Genomic DNA, 18,122 nt, shown 5'->3' with positions numbered 1-18,122 from the left:
TGCAAGTGGGTTTTTTGTTTCTTACAGGCTTTTGATGGTGGTTGTTTCTTGGAGGGAGGTGTGGATGGATGTCAACCAACACTTTCAGAACTGAAATTGCAAGGAATTACTATTGCTTAATTTAATTTCTGTGTAGTATTGGAAAAGTAGAGGAAAGAGGGGAAAAATGCAACCCAGCATTGCAGCCAAATCAGAGTATTCATCTTCAGTTTTGCAGTTTCTTGCATTTCTGAGAATATGCGAAGTTTGTTTAGTTCTTACATTGAAGCATCAGTGTACGGTAATTAACTGGCATTTCAGTTGTATGGATAACTTCTTTGTATTTTCTTGAGCAACTTCATCACATGGAATGAATTATATGTGCATGTTTTTGCTTTTAGTCGAGAACAAATGCTCATGAAAATCTGAGAAGTGTTCTCAGGGGGGTCTGGTACCTGAAAAAGAGACTCTTGCTATTTCTCTGATAATACTTTTTCAGGAGCTTATGTGTTTCTATTGTGTTGATCTAAAGTGATGAGGATAAACAACTGCTAACTGGTGACTTACTCAAGAGTCTGTGTTGTTTATGAAGCAAGTAAAAGAAAATACATCTCAATTTTTTTCACTCTGTTGTGTTTTCTTTGGTAATGAAATGTCTGTCAGCTTGTTGCCAGTTGACTTGTTGCAATTTATTGTAGCATTTGTGATGGCATGTAACTCTGCAATGTATTAGAGTTAAGAGAGGCATTTTGGCCTGTCAAGTCTACACAACATCTTTTTTTTTCTATAGTTGGCATTAAACAATTTATTTTTTATTCATTTTTTTTAGCTTTAAAACAGAAGTTTTTCTGGTCTGCTAAAGAAAAAAGAAAGTCAAGCATAATGCTCTTTCTAATAATCACTATGAAATGATGATGATTTAAATAAGTCAAATATATGGACTTCATGTGTATACCTGAAAATGGTTTTATGTTTTCTTGCAGCTAACAGAAGATGAAATTGCAACTATTTTGAAATCTACTCTTAAAGGACTTGAATACTTGCACTTTATGAGAAAAATACATAGAGATATAAAAGCTGGAAACATCCTTCTTAACACCGAGGGACATGCAAAATTAGCTGATTTTGGTGTGGCTGGCCAGTTAACAGTAAGTAACTGTGGAAAGATCATTTAAAAATTCTATAGCACTCCCAACCTTGTTCTTTCACCTTTGTCTTTTGCCTTGAATTTTGTGTCTGAGCAGTGTCACTGCCACTGGTGGTAGTGGCAGAGCTAATGTTCTTTATCATGATGAGTATTTAATGTAGTGCAGGGCTATTTGGTTTTTAGTTGTTTGTTTTTATAATCCAGTGTATCAAGTGCCTGATGATCCCTTTAAATTTTAGCTTGATGTTTGATTATTGTCACCACTTCGGCCTCAGTAGGCTTATGGGCTGAATCTGTTTGGTCTTAATTGGAAGGCACTGTCATTGACCTTTGGGTGGATAATTTAACTTTTAAATACAGAATTGATATAAAAATAATTGAAAATAAACATCTCTGGTTTAATTGCATAAATAATGTAATTACAGGATACAATGGCAAAGCGTAATACCGTTATAGGAACTCCCTTTTGGATGGCTCCTGAAGTCATACAAGAGATTGGCTACAACTGTGTGGCAGACATCTGGTCCCTTGGTATAACATCAATAGAAATGGCTGAAGGAAAGCCTCCGTATGCTGATATTCACCCAATGAGGGTAAGTGTGTTTGTGGCATTGTTTGTTTTATTATTAAAAAAAACAAACCCTCAAACCCACAAAACATTCAAACCCCCCTAATACTGGAATCCTAAAGCTGTATGTTTATGAATAGAGATTTTAATACTAACAATTTTTGCTTCCTGTATTGCTTCCTCTTGACTCCAGTTTGCCTGTGTTTTAACTTGTTTCCATAAGGTTTCAGAATGCCTTTATCTCCATTTGAGGGGAAGCTGCAGCAGGAAGCTCTTAATTGGCTTTGGGGTAATATATGGAATCTGTTTCATACTGTAACTGCACTTGGAGACTTCCATCACCAAGAGTCCACCTGCTTTTGAAAGGCAGTTTTGAAATAAAGGTGACCTAAGGAGGAATTCAAAACTGTCCTATGGGAGCAGTGCTAATATTACTATTAGTAACACCTGACAGCTTTTATTTACTAGTGACTCCTTAAGTCTATTACTGAATAAGTTTACTTTTTGCAAAGTAAAGAGAATTAGTTGCTTTATGAGGAGTAGCAGTTACAAAGGAATTACTTGGAGAAGTTAATGAGGAACAATGTTTATCTAGGGATAACTTGACATTGTTAGTCATGGTGTTATTATTTTGTAATGAGCTATAGAATAGCTATACTGATTGCACTGAGCATCAGTAAACACTCCATTCGTAAATTGTTTAAACCCATTTTGAATTAAGAAGGCACTTTATATTGCTTTAAGCATACCTTTTTCCAGAAAAATCTTTGCAATTTGAAGCAAAATTGTCATACATACTAAATTATTTTATTCAGTTTTCTTTTGCTGGTGCCTCATATATCAGAATCTTACTATAAAGAGGCCACCACTATAGAAAGGGAAGATCCTGTTAATATACAATTACTGTAAGGTGATGCACATCTGAATTCAAGTGTATTTAGTGCTGTTTTAGTTTGTGGTGTTCTTGATTTTTGATTGTATGTGCTCTTTGGAGGAGAGATGTCTCTTGAAATTTCTGTTAAAGCTGGTGGGTGATTTTCATTTAGAAACACTACATAATTTTGGAAGCAAAGTTTAATAGTTTTCCTGCACCATGTTTTTTTTTCTATGTAATTAACTGTTTTAGAATGACAATTCAAACTGAAAATACTCAGGTGAAAGCTGAGATCAAAATAAGTATCTCTGAAGCTAGATTTTGATGGTAATTAAAGTTAAAATGAAATAACCTCTGAAAATATTTTGAAGAATGATGACAAATTAAATACACTTGATCATGCTAGTATTTTTGGTTATACTTCTAACAAAAGTGCTTTGATTACGTCTGAGTAACATCATTGTATGTAGTTGCAACAGCTGTTGAAAGGTGAGGACTACATTATCATTGAAGATTTTTATGTGCATGACAAAAGCTGCTTATAAATCAAAGGTCACTGAGTTTGAATGCTTGTGAATCTGTTTAATTCTTGCAATCAAGTGAATGCTATCAAAGGCCAATGTAATATAACACAATTCTGGATTACATACAACATGTGTTCTTGTTAATAAATTACGTTATGGTTTTTAAGGGCTTGTATTTAGTTAGTACTCTTTTGTATATTTGATACCTCCAGTTTTTCTTAATTTTTATTAGTGAGTTGTTACAGTGGTTAACAAGAAATACACAGATTTAAGTTGCAATAGTTTTTCTGGTGTCATATGATACAGCTTCACAGGATTTTTGGCCATATGTAGATGCTTTGTTTTAGTTATGACACAGAATTGATACAGGCAAGCATGAAAGCTTGGGCAAATTTTCATTGCTTTTTCTAGATGTTGCTGGAATTCTGTGGTATTTATGTAAGGCACAATTTTGTTGCCTGGGAATGCACAGTGAAATTTCCATGCACACTATTTTGCTGTAGGCTGGTTGGCACTGCCACAAAGGTAATGCACTGCCAGTAGGCTATTTCCTTGTCAACTGCATTTACAGCTTAATAGAAATATTACATGACTTTTTTAAACAAGTGTTTTGGCAGAGAGGAAATAGCAGATTCCATGCAAACAAGCATAGCTTCCTCTGCTTAACCACACTCTGACTTCTCCAAAGAATTGTACTAGTTTCAGCTGGGAAGGAAGAAGTGGGGGGTGCAACATGGAATTTCAGGTGGGAGGGGGAAGAAGAAACAGGTTTTTTCTGTTTAAGTATTCCTGTCATAGTGTATTTGACTGTGTCATCCATGCTATTTCACTTGTTATTGCTGCAAACCTGAGTTCAACAGGAGCTATACTTGTCACACTTGGTTTGAGGCTCAAAGGTCAAGAGCACTTGCCAACTCAGTAGTTGCAATGCTTTATTCACCTAAGAATTATGGACTACCTCACATATTTGATGTCAGAGTCCTTTTCTGCTTTTGCTAATGATGAAAAGCAAAACTTCTGTATTTTCTGTAGTTTTTTTCAAAGGAGTGTTTTCAGGTAGTTTTAAAGGAGGGAAAAATACAGATGCCCTCAAGGTTGCTCTAAAACATGGTGATACAGCCACTAGAAATAGGAAGGCATTTGCTGATAAAAAAAACCCACTCAAACCTAGATAATTTAACTCATCTAGCAGGGCTAAAAGCATTTTGATTGCAGTAGACTGTGCATCAGCCAGGGTTAATGTGCAAACAGTGTTTGCATCTCCCTTTGATTGCTCTACTGTGATGAACAGTTAGCAATTTATAGTGGAGCTAATTAAAGGGAATTTCAATGTGGTTCTAGATCAAGACTCAATCTCTTCCTCTGAAGCTTAATGTTTTAACAGCTGAGTTCCCATGTCCCCAGCATATATGACTGCAGCATATATGCTGTAGTGATAAAATATTTATGTCCTACCCCAGACAAAACTTAATTCAAGCCATTAACTCTTTTGTTTGGTCACACCTTTGCATGTGATATCTATCCTTATTATTTCAAAATTCCCTATTTTTACTCTCTAACAAGAGCAGAGAATGGACTGTTTTACTGTAACAGTTGTGATTTTACTTTTTTGCTAAAAACTGGTAACATGCTCATAAAATATCCTTTGTCTTTGCTACTCAAGCCATGATCTCAAATTGTCATATAAGAATTGTTTTTTGTGGAATATCCTTTAAGCTGTGTAGTTTTCATATGATTCTTCTCCTGCTGATACTTGGCTTTAATAACAAGTAGATTAACAGCACTTTGCCATAAAGCTAGTCTTAAAACTTAAGCATGGCTCTTTTTGAAGTCCTTCTCTAGGCCACCCTTACTAAAATTGTTCCTCATGTTCATGCAATGATGTGATCAATTACTTCTGTAAGATTGAGATTTTTATGATCAATATAAGTGTGGGCTGCTGCTGTTAGAGACATGCTGTCTGTAGCCAGGAGTTCCTGACCTTTCCATTAAGCAAACACTAACATTTTGTGGCCTCGTGTATATGGAGTTGGATAAAGCAGCTGATCTTCTGAAAAGTTAATGTGATAGAAACCTCCTAGAAGTGGGACAGAGATGTTGTAGGAGCATGTAGTGGACAGAGGAAATGGGTTGAGGGGAGTTGCTGTTTTTGAGCTTTTTAGACCAACTATAGAACTGCAATGTGTGTTTTATAAAATTTCCTCTTCTTTGTAAGGTCAGCAGTTACTGACAGGTTGTTGTGCTTCAAATAAATGCTGGTATCTCTCTTACAAAAGACAAGGGAAAAAAAAAAAGGAAAAAAAAAGCCCAGATTCTTCTCTTACATGCTTATCGGGCAGCTGCAATAATTCACATTGTTGTGGCATGGAAGAAGCTGGTGCTGGATGTGTTTTTCAACACTTCACAGTATTGGTCTTTGTTTCTTTATGGTGAAGTTTGTTGGAAATGGACATGTGGGCATCACATGTTCTGCAGTGAATTGGAGGAAGCCAATTTGAACTGTTTCCATTTGCCTTAAGTTCAATCATGATATTTATTTTTCCATGGCACTTACCCAGATAATCCATGCCTCCTGCTTAGCCTGTGTCATTTCTACCCTGGACTAATCTGTTTGTAATAACCTTTTATTCCTGATGTATCTCATAACAAACTACAATTTCCCGGTTTTTTATTCTTGACATATTGCATTAAAACTGGAGATTGAAGTGAGAATTACTGCTCTGTAGGACTCTAAGAAAAAAGGAGGTGTCATGTGGAGCATGGCAGTCATATTGGGGCCAATTTTTCAGCCATTGAGAAGACACTTTCTGTATGCCTTTTGTGCTAGAAATTGAGGAGAGGAAGAAAGGAAAACCACTTCTGTCTTTCTGTATAGTCACTCTTGCATTTCTTCTCTCCAACAGATGGTGTTATCTCATTCGTTTCTGTTATTTTCTTTAAGAGTTCACCTATCTTATCTTAGCATTACAGCTTTTAAATTAGACTAGGTTTGTAAAAGTATATGGTTTTCTTATTTTAGTGCTTTTGCTTATCTTTACAAAGACTTTGATTAACTTCTAAAAAGTCCTTTACCTTTTAAGAACTTTCTATGAGACACTGTTAATTTGTAACTTGAGGTCTTCTTGTCTGCTGTGTCAAGATAGAGTGAGCTAATATTTAAAGAGTTTAAAATATAGATATTTGATTGTACATTACTGTTCATTATTTTACTACTCTTCACAATCTTGTGGAAGAATGACAGTGAGCTGCGATGTTTTGAGGTGCACGTAACATGTTGCAGTGGGGACCTAAGACACTGATATAGCTGTGACAGCAGAGGAGTTAGAGAAGCATGTGTTCTGTTGCAGGCTTTTCAGAGGGCTGTTGTAAAACCTTTGGCCCTCTCTAAGCTTTAAATGGAATTTTTATATTTGCTTTATTCAGACCTAAATATAAGCGATTGGTGCAGAGGGGTGGTATGATACTGTTAACAGGGTGCTCCAACTAGGTGGGAACAAAAATGTGTCCTAGGCTGGGACTGGTGGAAGAAATGGACCATCTGTTTTTGGGCATCAACGAAGTTGACTTAGGTAGTTGCAAAACCAGTCTCTGCTGGCCATCTGTTAATTTATTATGATTGAAACTTAGTGATTATTTAAGGAAACTGTGGAGCTTCTCTAAATTGACTCTTAAAAATGCTGGTCCTAGGGGATAAATGGGCACTTTTGTAGCTGTCCTATTTGTCCTTTGAGGCTTTTTCTGGTTGGACATATTGATAAAATTAAACATGATTCTAGACCTTTCATGGCTGAATGTTCCCCCACCAAGCCTTCCCCCTTCTCCACCTCATTCTGTTCTTCCACCTTTAAATGCTGTTGCTGTGATACAGCAGAACTTCATGGGGGAAACTCCCATGGTCTTCAATTTGCAGGCAGCTGAAGGCAAGTTTTGATTCATAATGTATTTGCCTCTGGTACTATTTGTAGGCAAAGTTTCAAATAGGTGTTATAATTTCATTCAAGAAACAAAATAAGCACTGTTAACACCAGATTTTATTTGTCTAAGAGAAGATGAAACATGTTCTCTATATAGACTGAGGAAAAAAAAAATTGTCTCAAAGGAATTGCTTTTTACATAAATCACCATGAGAAATACAAGTCCATATTCTAATGGGATATGGAACATTTTTTCCTTGAGTGAAGGACCAGTTGCCACTCTGCTAATACCGGTGCTGATCTGGGTATTGTATCTTTGGTAGTTTTCATTTTTTGTTCAATAGTTTTCAGGGTTGAACTCTATGGAAGCGTGACTTATTTTCTTAAGGGTTCTTAACAAAGAAAATCTTTAAATTTTAATTAAATATGCTGCTAATTCAAATTAGTTCTGTCTACCTGCTCTAACCAAAATGTGAATTGTTGTGTGGGGATTGTTGTATGAACCAAAACCAAAAAGATGAGGCAATGCATTTTTTAAAAAAATTGCTAAATGTTTTTTTCATTCAAGATTTATTTTACTTGTCAAAATAAATATATTTACTTATTTAAAATGAATGATCAATTTTTATAGTGTGTGAACAGACCTCTTTACCTGAGCTGCTTATGGTATAGTTAGTATTTGCTGAGGTGCAGACCAGGTCTTAACACCCTGTTCATGATTTGGCTCCTTTCAGCAAAGCTTCTGGAATAAGATGATAAATGTTGGGCAAATTAAAATGAGTGATTGTGTACATTTGAACTTGCATATCTGTGTGTGTTTCCATTTTTTGTGAACAAATACCTGAGGTCCTACCTAAAAGAAATATTTGCATAGTTTTCTAGAATCTTAATGTCTGGATAATAGATCTACTGATCACCAGGAGAATTGCTGTAGTTGTCACAACAATTGGACTTGGTAGCTTATTTCATCAGCTGTTATTCTTTAATGGGTATATGAAAGCATGTTTTCTATGGGTTGTTATATGTACCTTAATGTGAGGAGATATATTTCTGGAACACAATTAAAGCAACTGGTAACTATTACAGTAATGGCATTTTTGCTAGATAAAAAGAGAGGCTTTAGATACTTGGTAATTGTGTCACTTTGGCATTACTTTTATTGTGGTTATTTTTAGCAGTGAATTGAAAACTAAATAAAGGGCAAATTGTGGTCCTGCAGAAAAATAATTTTCTGTCATAGTTTCACTTACGGCTTTTGGGCAAGCTGCTCATAGAGGTACGGAGATCCTGTTCTGTAGATTTTAAAATTTTTTTTTCATTTCAAAGTGTGTATGGTTCTCCAAACTTAGAGCTACCATTTATGATTTTAGTTAAAATATGTTTTGTGTTCACTTACATATGTAAGGTGATTTCAAGTGCTTTCTTCCTTAAGCTTGTATTTTTTGTGGAAACTCTAGTCATAGATACAGACTTATTACCCTTTGAACATAACTTCTCTTTTAATACGTAATGCCTGCGGGATTAAAGCAGGCAGTGAATTTCAAAAGGTTTTAATTTGCTTATTTGTTAGTGATCAGCCCTCCTATGGATTTGCTGTAGAAGTGAAGGGGAAAAATTCTTATGAGTGAGGAAGTCAACCCAGGGAAGTGTTCTAGGGGTATAGTCTAGTTTCTTGTGATACAGAAATTTAATTTCTTTCAGTTTTTCAGTGTGCCTAGCGTAGAATTTTAGTGACAATTCCTTTGGCATGGCTTAGTCTAAATAAATAAATGGACTAAAAATAAATGGTATGTGAGTTGTCCTCAGACACTGAAGACAAGTTTAGAGGTACCTGGTTACAAAACATATGAAATATAGCATGTGATACTTTATTTATTTTCTTAAATTGCAATCAGTAGCTCACTGATTGACTTTGCCAGACTCAGTGACGTGTATTGAGCCTCCTAGGGAATGATGTGCCAGCATGGCAGCATCCAGTTTCCAAGATTGGATAGCTTGCTAGGCAAATGGATAGTATGTTTAATATCAGCACATTTTATGTGAAAGGGGAGATTTGTAATACCACTGTGAAAGCCATATAGGAAAAATACCATTTGTTCTCTGGCAAAACTTCAAAGATAGTGAAAAGTTTCTCCCTAATAGCCCAAGGAACATTTCAAAGAGGTTCTGCCATGTGGCTTCCCAAACAAAGGATTGACAGATATCTCTGGTTTATTGAACTATTTAATGATATGATATTAGCATTGATTTGCTGTGAAAATCCTAGATTACTTGAGGTGTGTTCAGTGATTAAATTGGAGGATGACAGCATCCTATTCCTGTTCACATGAAAGCTTTTGAAAAAGTCTACAATCTGATGTATGTAATTGTTGTCTTCCTGTAGTATTTATTTTTTAATTTACCCTCTTTTTTTCTTGCATGTCTCTATCTTGCTTTTCTTTTTAGTGAAGAGATGGCTTGAAATTTCATGTAACAAAGCTGTTGCAATGTTAATAAAGTGCAGTTAAAAGTCAGAGAATAGTTGCAGTCTAGCATACGTGTTTTACTGTGGCTTAGATAATGCATCCTCACTCCTTCACATCACTATAATTTTCTTGATGTCACTAGAAGTTTGGGAAGTATAATAAATGTTTATTACTGTTAAAAGTATAAATTGTACATTTTTTAATTTTGTTGGGTTTGCTGGTGCGTATGTGTGCAAAAAGGAAATGTTAATCTGTCATGTGTAATAAAGTAGCAGAAACAGAATATTTGAAATTTGTACTGGAACCGGAGTTTAATTTGAATTAAATGGAAAACATTTATTGCATGCTTCTAAATGAGGATTTAATTAAAATTAAATTAGTGCATCTTTTTAGACTTACCCCTGAATAGGAAATTTGAGACAGGCTTCAGTTGATGGTTGGTTTTCTCTGACTTCGATTAATCACTTTCAAAGTAAGTGGAGGATCAGTACAGTAATTCTGTAATTACACACAAATCAGTTAACTTAAAACTTTTAAGTAAAATAACTGTAAAGAGAGTTTGATGTTGGTTAGTTTCATGTAATGCTGTCCATCTTCTGTGAGTGATTCAGATTCTTAGAAGTGCTAATCTGAGAAAAGGACCCATACCATAATGCTACCTATTTATTTACAAGATTCTTGGGTGGTAAATGTTGTACCTGGGAAAAAATATTTTTCAAAGATGTTGGAACATGAATGAATGAAGCCATGAAATTAATGGAAATATTCTTGATGACTTGAGTGAGCACTGGCTGAAGCCCTATGCCTGTAAGCACTAAGGATTATGTGATAGAACTGTTAAGGAGGGGAAAGCCTGGAATGTGTCCAGCAGACCTAGCATGGCACAGGTTAACGGTATCAGCTGTGGCTGGGCTGGCTGCTTTCTCCTGGGCAAATGTTAAAAGCAAACAGCCTTCCACCAAAAAGCTTATTCAGAAGTTTTAAATTGCTGTAGTTTTGCTTATTTGTGATGTTAGTAATACCATAAATATAGATCACAGTGCAAAGCAAAATGATTTTGAAACTTGAAGATCTCAAGAAAATTTTATTTGAAATAATCAATTTGTAGTAAATCATCAAGGTGCATTAAATCTAAAATGACAGTTTTAACATGACAAGACTTTTTTATTAATGAGCTTTACAGCCCTTGTTACTTTAAAAAAAAACCAAACAAACTTTCGGTCATTTGTACATGTCATCGTATCCTGAATTTATTCAGTTTTTGTTTAACCTGCACTATGGATGTGGAAAATAATTCAGAAATATGTTTATACACAGATTTAGGAGAATTTATTTTATCTGCAATTCTATAATACCTTGAAGGATATTGTCAAGTATACCACTTTTAAGTGAAGAGCTATATATATTAGCTACAAATATACTTCAATTTTTTATTTCTATTATCTTTCAAGTTCTAGGATTAGCACTAAATATACAAGGTTAATTTTTATTCAGAGTGTGGCAGTTAGCTTCATTAAAGAGGAGGGAGTCTGTATATTGCTTTTAATTAAAATGTCTGTTTTAATTTTTGTATATAACTAATACCTTTTTAAGCCAAAAAAGAACTTGGTAAACAATTTTAAGACATTCTTGGAAACTTGAGTTAATGTTTATTTATTGAAGTGAATTGTATGTTCATTTTTTTCTTAAATATGTTTTCTGTCAGTATATCTAGTTGGCCTGGAGGAAGTGCTTTAGAGACTTGATTGCTGTATTGCCAAATTCTTAACACTTTATTACAAGTTTTAAAAACAGAAGTGTATTTACTTGGATTTTAGGTAAAGTGATATCTGATTTTTTAATATGTGGGAGAAAGCCGCAATCAAATTAGGAGGAAAATATTAAGCTTCTGTTGCTACTTACCAGTAGATTTTTATATGCTTTGAGCCTATACTGGTTGTTTACATTCGTAAAGAATCTAAAAAATTGCTTAGATTAGGAGGAGGAAAAAATTTGGAATGAAGAAAGCTTATAAGGACTGCATGTACCCTGTTTCTGTCCTGGTATTATATTGCCTTAAAATGTACACTAGGTAATTTTTAAAGAGGATGATGCATATTTAATGAAGAAATTTATTTATTTAAAAGGAAGGGCTGCCAATCAGTCTAAATTTACTTCAGTTAAAACTTGATGGTCTAAAGACAACTTATAATCCTTTTCTTGTTATAAAATATTGTCAAATTTGTAGTAGTATCAGTTAAGTTTATGGAAACTTCGTTTTAAGGTGGTTTAAAATAGAAGTAAATCTTTAATTTGTATTTGATGGCACCTGTTTTCATTTTGTTTCCCTGGTAACACCAGTGGTATCAAAAATTGCCCACAGACCACCCTGATTTTAGAGAAGAATGAAATCAGCCTGGCTCAGCCTTTGATTTAACTGACTAAATACTTAGACAAAGCTTTAATACAGAGTCAGTACTTTGCCAATTAACTCAAATGATTTGGGTGTACAATTTGTGCTTTTTTTTTTTAATTAGAATTCTCTGTACTAATGTGAGTTTGTATTTTTCTGCTGTTTTTAAAATGCATTGAGATGCAGGAAGTACTTTTGATACACTGTCTCAAAAAGTGTGTTTGAAAGCTGTATTAACTGCCTGCAGAAAAGTAAAAACTCATAGTTTCTAGATAACACATTCTGCCTCCTTATAAAGCTGCGCAGATCCGAGATTTTCTTCCAGATGTAAATTGTCATTACTTGCATTCCTATGGGGAACAAAGGCAACATCAGTGTTACCTTCAGATTCTACTTTCGTCTGTGTTTCTTAACTGTGTCTGAGAACTCACCTTATGAAAATTACATATATGTTGTTCCAAATACCACAAATCTTAATGCTTTATCAGTTTGTGTTTCAGAAACACAAACATAGACATAATTCAAAATACTGCCCATCGTTACCTACTTGCCTGAAAGACCGCTTTACTGACAGAAGCCTTCATCTGCTGTGAGGAGCTCTTCCTCTGGGCACTGTGCTATACTGTTGATTATTAAAATAAGGAAAAAGTTGGTGTTCTGGTGGAGCAATTCACATTTATAGTGATAATTACAGGAGTACTGGACAGTCTGAGAAGTGTAAGGTGTCTTACATTTTCCATTCTCCCCCAGAAACTGAGAATGATTTTGGAAGCTAACGAAGTAATCTATTCCCAGAAAAGAGAGTACTTCTGACGTAGTTCATGGGTACCTGTGGTGTAGTAATTCCCAGTGTCCTGGTGCTGGGACTGGAGGCATTAGGGATGGCAGGCCAGTATTTTCTCTAGTGCTGTTCCTTTTCTCATGCTATGAAAACATAAAACAGGTAGCATCAGCCAGCACAAGATTTATTGGCAAACTGATGTGCATATGTTGAAACAGTCATCTGTTTCAAGCGGGATGTTCCTTAAGAAGTGTAATAATCATGAACTCTAACCTGGGGCAGAGGGCACATCTGTACTGGGCAGGTACATCCAGACACAAGTGAACTTTGCCTGTACTGTCCCCTTTTCAGTTTTCTCTAGGAGTTTCTCTGGAGTAACTGTGTGTGCACTGTAAATGTCTTGCTTTTTGTTTGTTTCTCTGAATAATATGACTAATTTGTACAAGCTGTGTTTTTTGATATTTAGAAGTGGCTAGCATTTGATTCTTGGTGGTGAAAATGAGCATATGCAAGTTCCTAATTTGTAAAACATGCTGTTGTTAAACAGTCAGAATAATTAAATTATTTAGAGAAATTGGCGCAAAGTTTCTTAGAACTCTATCCTTCTAGCAGCTGTGTGAATTGTCATGTATAAATTGTGACTGTGGAGTAACTGGTTGCATTGCCACTTGCTTGGTGTGAAAATACGTGGAGTGTGCAGTAGCTGGAAGGTTCTTTCTAGACTGGAAATACTACGGTAAACTGAGGGTGCTGGAGAAGGGTCTTACTGCTGTAGGTCTGGGTAAACTGTATGGCACGCTAAAAGCCAGAGGACATGTCTGTCTGGATGGGTGTTGAAAAGTTGGTGGGTGCTCTCTTGGACAGCTGTGCTGCCCAAGGGCAGAACGTGCCGTGGTTCCAGCTCAGGAGCAGTGCACTGCCCCGACATACCTCTGTACCCAAAGTAGCGTACCTGGCCTCTGAGTTTGTTTCCATGTTTTCCTCTCTCTGTGTGAAAGATACCTTCTGTTTCAGGCTGTAATTCATAACCTTTAATACAGAATTCATTCACAGAGCTGGGACTGAGTGGGGATGCAGAAGTGCATTTCTCCAAGCACCTAAATCATATATTGCAGGATTTCTGCTGCTGGCTTGTTGACTTTGTGCATGTTCAGGTTAGATTAAGATTTAGTTCAGCACTAAATTAGCTGATGCAAAATTTAGCCTATTAAATTTCTTTTTAAATTAACTTAATGCAGGAGAACAGCGTATTCTTTTGTGGTGTTTCTGATTCAGCATTATGATTCCTGAGGCTGCTTTAGTGTTGTCTGGAAGGAGCTTTGATAAAAATCAACTAGACTTACGTGCCCATAATATAAGGGTTTGTTCTTGACCCCTTAGTACTTATAGATGAAGTCAGTGGGTATAATGTTCATTTTCTTAAGCCTTTAAGTCCTCTATGTTTTCCAGGTATTGTTTGATGCACTGAGCATGTTCTTTTCCTACTGCTTTTTAACAGTGTAGTTAGGATGTTACCTTGATTCCTTACCTGTATTCAGAAAATAAAAACACGGTTGGCTCAGCTTGCTTTCACACCTGAAGGGAACTTTTTTCCGATAAAATTAACCTTTAATGTTAGCAGAAGAAGGTCTATCCTCAACATCATAATTACATTTATAACACATTTAATTAATGACAGTTGTCAGAAGACACCTGGTGATTAGAGGGAGTGTGCCAAACCTGGCATTGACACAGGAACTTTTTTTTTGCCTTTCGTAACATAACTTTGATTAAAAGATGCTCTTGATGCGTGTTGCCAAAGTAAATAATTTTCACACTCCAGAATTTCAGCAATTGACAAAAGGCTCTACCTTTATTGGTTTCCTTTGACAGTTAAATTTATAAAAATAGCCTCTCAGTATGACTTTAAAGGCAGTAAGCTGGATTATTGGGGCAAAGACATCAAATCTGGAGCTAAAAACAGGCACTGAAAAGACCTTCCTTTCTGATTAAATTGGAGAATTGTTACCTAGGCTCTGCTGCTGTAGTGTACACACACGGTGATTTGACTTCTGCTTTATTCCCTTCTCTAGCTTTGTTTTGCTTTCATGATAGGAATCAAAAACTCTTATCAAAATTTCATGATTGCTATGCCCAAGATGTGCTTTAATTTTAACAACTTATTTAATTATTTATTTGTATTTCACTACTTATTTATAAACATCTGTAATATATACTTATTTATAAACATTTTAGTATTATGTTTATAAGAATTCTAGTAGACTTCTGATGTTGAAGTGGGAGCTTTTGGTTGCTATTGAGGCTTCAGAATTTATTGACAAATTCATCTGTAAGGGAAATTTGTTTAACAGAGTAAAACATTATGTTTCTAATGCCTTTGCATTTCAGATGGTAGTGGTTTAAATTATGACACCAGCCCTGTGCCTTAGGGCTTGCAATTCTTTAACTTTTTTCAGATGCATCAACTAAGCATTGCCTAATTTGTTATGAAATTGAAAGAAAAGTTGTTCAATAATTCTTAGTAAGTTGTGCTGCTAACATCTGTTTCTGATAAAATACTGGTAATATGATAAGAATTGAAAGAATTGTGTGATTACTAGTTTCAAATAACCATTCCAATGATGGTCAACCAAAGACAGCTTTTCTTTCACTGAGAGAGTCATATATATGTATTGAGTGTTAAGTCCAAATGGCAGAGAAAGCTAATGCTGTTGGGATGCTATGCAAAAGTAAGGTGTGTTGGTTTTGGATGCTGTTCTTTACAGAACCTCTGGCAAATGTAGGAGTTAAGTTTTATGTTTTCCCTTATTAAATTTATCATTAAGTGTATTATTACCTAAGGAAATTATTGAATATTCTCTAAAAAAATGAAGATGACTACTTGTTACAGATAATTTAAATATGTATGCTTGGCTTTTTTTTTTTTTTAATCAGTGTTTTAATATATGAACAGTGGTTCTGAAAAAAAAAAAATAAATAAATGTGTCATTTGGCAGTTAAAGGGATCTGTTCCAGAAGTGGAAGGTTTTAAATGGCCCTGTTTAGAGCTGGAGTAAGGGTTGGCTGGTCCCCTACCATAAGCTAAAGCCAAATTTTCAAACATAGTCAGAGTTGTTCAGGTCAGGCAAGATGTGCTCAGGAATACTGGTTTTTCTTTTCCAAATTTCCACATGAATTTTCATCTCTTCCACCTGCTTTATTGTCCCTGATGGTTTGGCCAGGCAAAGGGGAGCTCTCCAGCATGGAAGCAGAGGAAAGATATGTCAAGTCACAGGAGTGAAGCTTGGCGAAGTCACCTTGAGAGACTGGAGTTCTGTTTCATAGAGAAGATGAGAACCCAGCCATGGTGATCACTGGGGGAGCCTCTGCTTTCAGATTTTTCAGTAGTAGTAGTTTCATTTGTATTTTGTTGTTTCTGTACACCAGCTTCTTAAAGAGAAAAAAACAGTGACTTTGAGTTCAGGGTGTGTATGTGAGTAGCTAATGGACATAATAGTGACTGATATATTCTAAGAATTCACCATTCCTTAACTGCTGTACCTTGTGCTCATGTAACCCGCACTTATGCTTCATCTCCAGTACAAACAGCCTTGCTAGGGAAATACAGCAAATCTTGTTCAGAGGCAGAGCAGTAAGTTTTAAAAACTTGCATCTAGAAAGATGGTAAGGAGCCTCAGTATTTTCGGACAAAAATGAGCATGGTATTCTTTGTATTTTTCTCCCATGGTTACAAGCTACTTCCAGACATGAGGAAACCTCGTCGTGAAGTGTCTCCATTGAATGAAGGTGAAAAAAACTACGAATTTTTATTGTTAGGGGTTTTTTTTTATATGTATATATCTATGGACTTAGTTCTTTGAGAGGACTATATGTGTATATATAAAATCCATAAACATATCTCAATATCATGGCAGTGTGGTGGGAGCTGCTGAGACCACCACCTTCCAAGAGCTTGACATCTTCACAGGAAAGGGATAGCTCTGCACACCAGGCACTCACGCACAATGGTGTTCTCTGAGGGCTGATGAAAAAGACAAGAGGGATTCTTTGTATGGTGTTGCTAGTGAGTGTATTGTCCTCGCCTAGAAGAGGACCAGGGACAAAGAACACAGAACAAAGGAGGCTGCAGGATTATATAGTGCCAGGGAAGGGTGGAACGTCAGGTCTGAGAGCCAATGGGTTGAGGGCAGAGGGGTGGTACAGAGGTGTGGGTTAACAGCCAGCTGGGATCTAGGGGTGGAGTAACAAGGAACTGGGACCAATAGGGAAGTCAGGAATGGGGAACATTCTAGAACTGGGGCAGGGAGAAGGGATGACATAACTGGCCTCCATTAACATATAACAGCAAGGGACTGTGGGAGAATATTCCTGAAATGGGTGTCTTATTCCAGGGCACCCCACTGACAGCATCCCCTACCAGCTCCTGGGATGCAAAAAATATCTATAAAGAAAGAGCTTAGTTTTTTATATACAAGAATATATATTCATGTTTTGATTTATCTCTCAAAGAACTCTGTATAGATGCACAAGCACACAGACAGAGAGAAGTTATTTCATTCTATATATTTGCAAATAATGCCCTGTTAAAAGTGTCTCTTTTCAGTCAGGCAAAAAAATAAGTATTTGTTTAATTATTTTTTAATCTCCATGTTTAATAACACTTGGAAGGCATTGTTTGTTCAGTAACTTGCATGGTGTCTTCTTGGTTATCATACAAGTGCAAACTGGTGTTTTTTGTAGAGCCCTTCACAAAATGTTCATGTATGTACAGATGACCAAGAGGAGTGATATTATGAGAGGGATTGCTTTTTCCCATGTGAGTATCAGTCTCCTAAGAAAGAAGTCAAGTGAAGTTCAAGTCTCTGTGAAGGCCTTCTGTTTTTTAAGCTCAATAATGTAATATTTGTCAGGAATAGTTTCTGACACTTTTCAGGAAAACATGAGTCTGGAATGCTTCAAAACTTACCATTTGAAATAGGGAACTTCCAAAGGAGATCTTTTTGCTTTGGAAATCCACAGGAAATAATGATTCTTCCTATTTCATGTCAAGCTTTTTCTTTAGGACTTTTATCACTGGCATTACTTCTCCATTTGGCTTCCATGAGGAACTTCTAGCTCAGTCCTGCTCTATTTGAGTGCTAGGAGCCCTGTTCAGCTAGAAAGTGTTCTGGAGCATACTGGAGGTATTCAAAAGCTATGTGGACACAGTCCTTGGCATCTGCCCCTGAGTGCTTCTAGTTGGTCAGGAGGGTTGAACAAGATGACCTCCAGAGATCCCTTCCAATACCAACTATTCTGTGACTCTGATGTTCCTCAGAAATTCTTGAATCTGTAGTAATTTCCTTTAACCTGTACCTTTTAATAGAGTCTTCCTTATTGTTGACCTTGGATCTTAGGAAGAGTGGAGGAGTTTGATTAACTTTGTGACTCTGAAGACTTTTATAGGGGTTAGGTTATTATTTCCTTTTGCTGGGAATC

General features: G+C 35.9%; 1 protein-coding gene across 2 annotated transcripts in view; it reads left to right on the top strand.

The window, feature by feature from the left end:
- Positions 1 to 18,122, top strand: part of STK3 (serine/threonine kinase 3) — a 128,042-nt gene that overhangs the window by 25,572 nt on the left and 84,348 nt on the right. For both annotated transcript variants that reach the window (XM_033512356.1, XM_015618732.3), the window contains exons 5-6: positions 963 to 1,127; positions 1,552 to 1,719. In XM_033512356.1, the coding sequence (XP_033368247.1) occupies positions 963 to 1,127; positions 1,552 to 1,719 (333 nt within the window). The remainder of the gene's footprint in view (positions 1 to 962; positions 1,128 to 1,551; positions 1,720 to 18,122) is intronic.

Source organism: Parus major, chromosome 2 (assembly GCF_001522545.3).
Source record: "Parus major isolate Abel chromosome 2, Parus_major1.1, whole genome shotgun sequence".
NCBI lineage: Eukaryota > Metazoa > Chordata > Aves > Passeriformes > Paridae > Parus > Parus major.
Note: the sequence above shows the minus strand (reverse complement) of the source record. Positions and strands in the feature narration are given on the sequence as shown.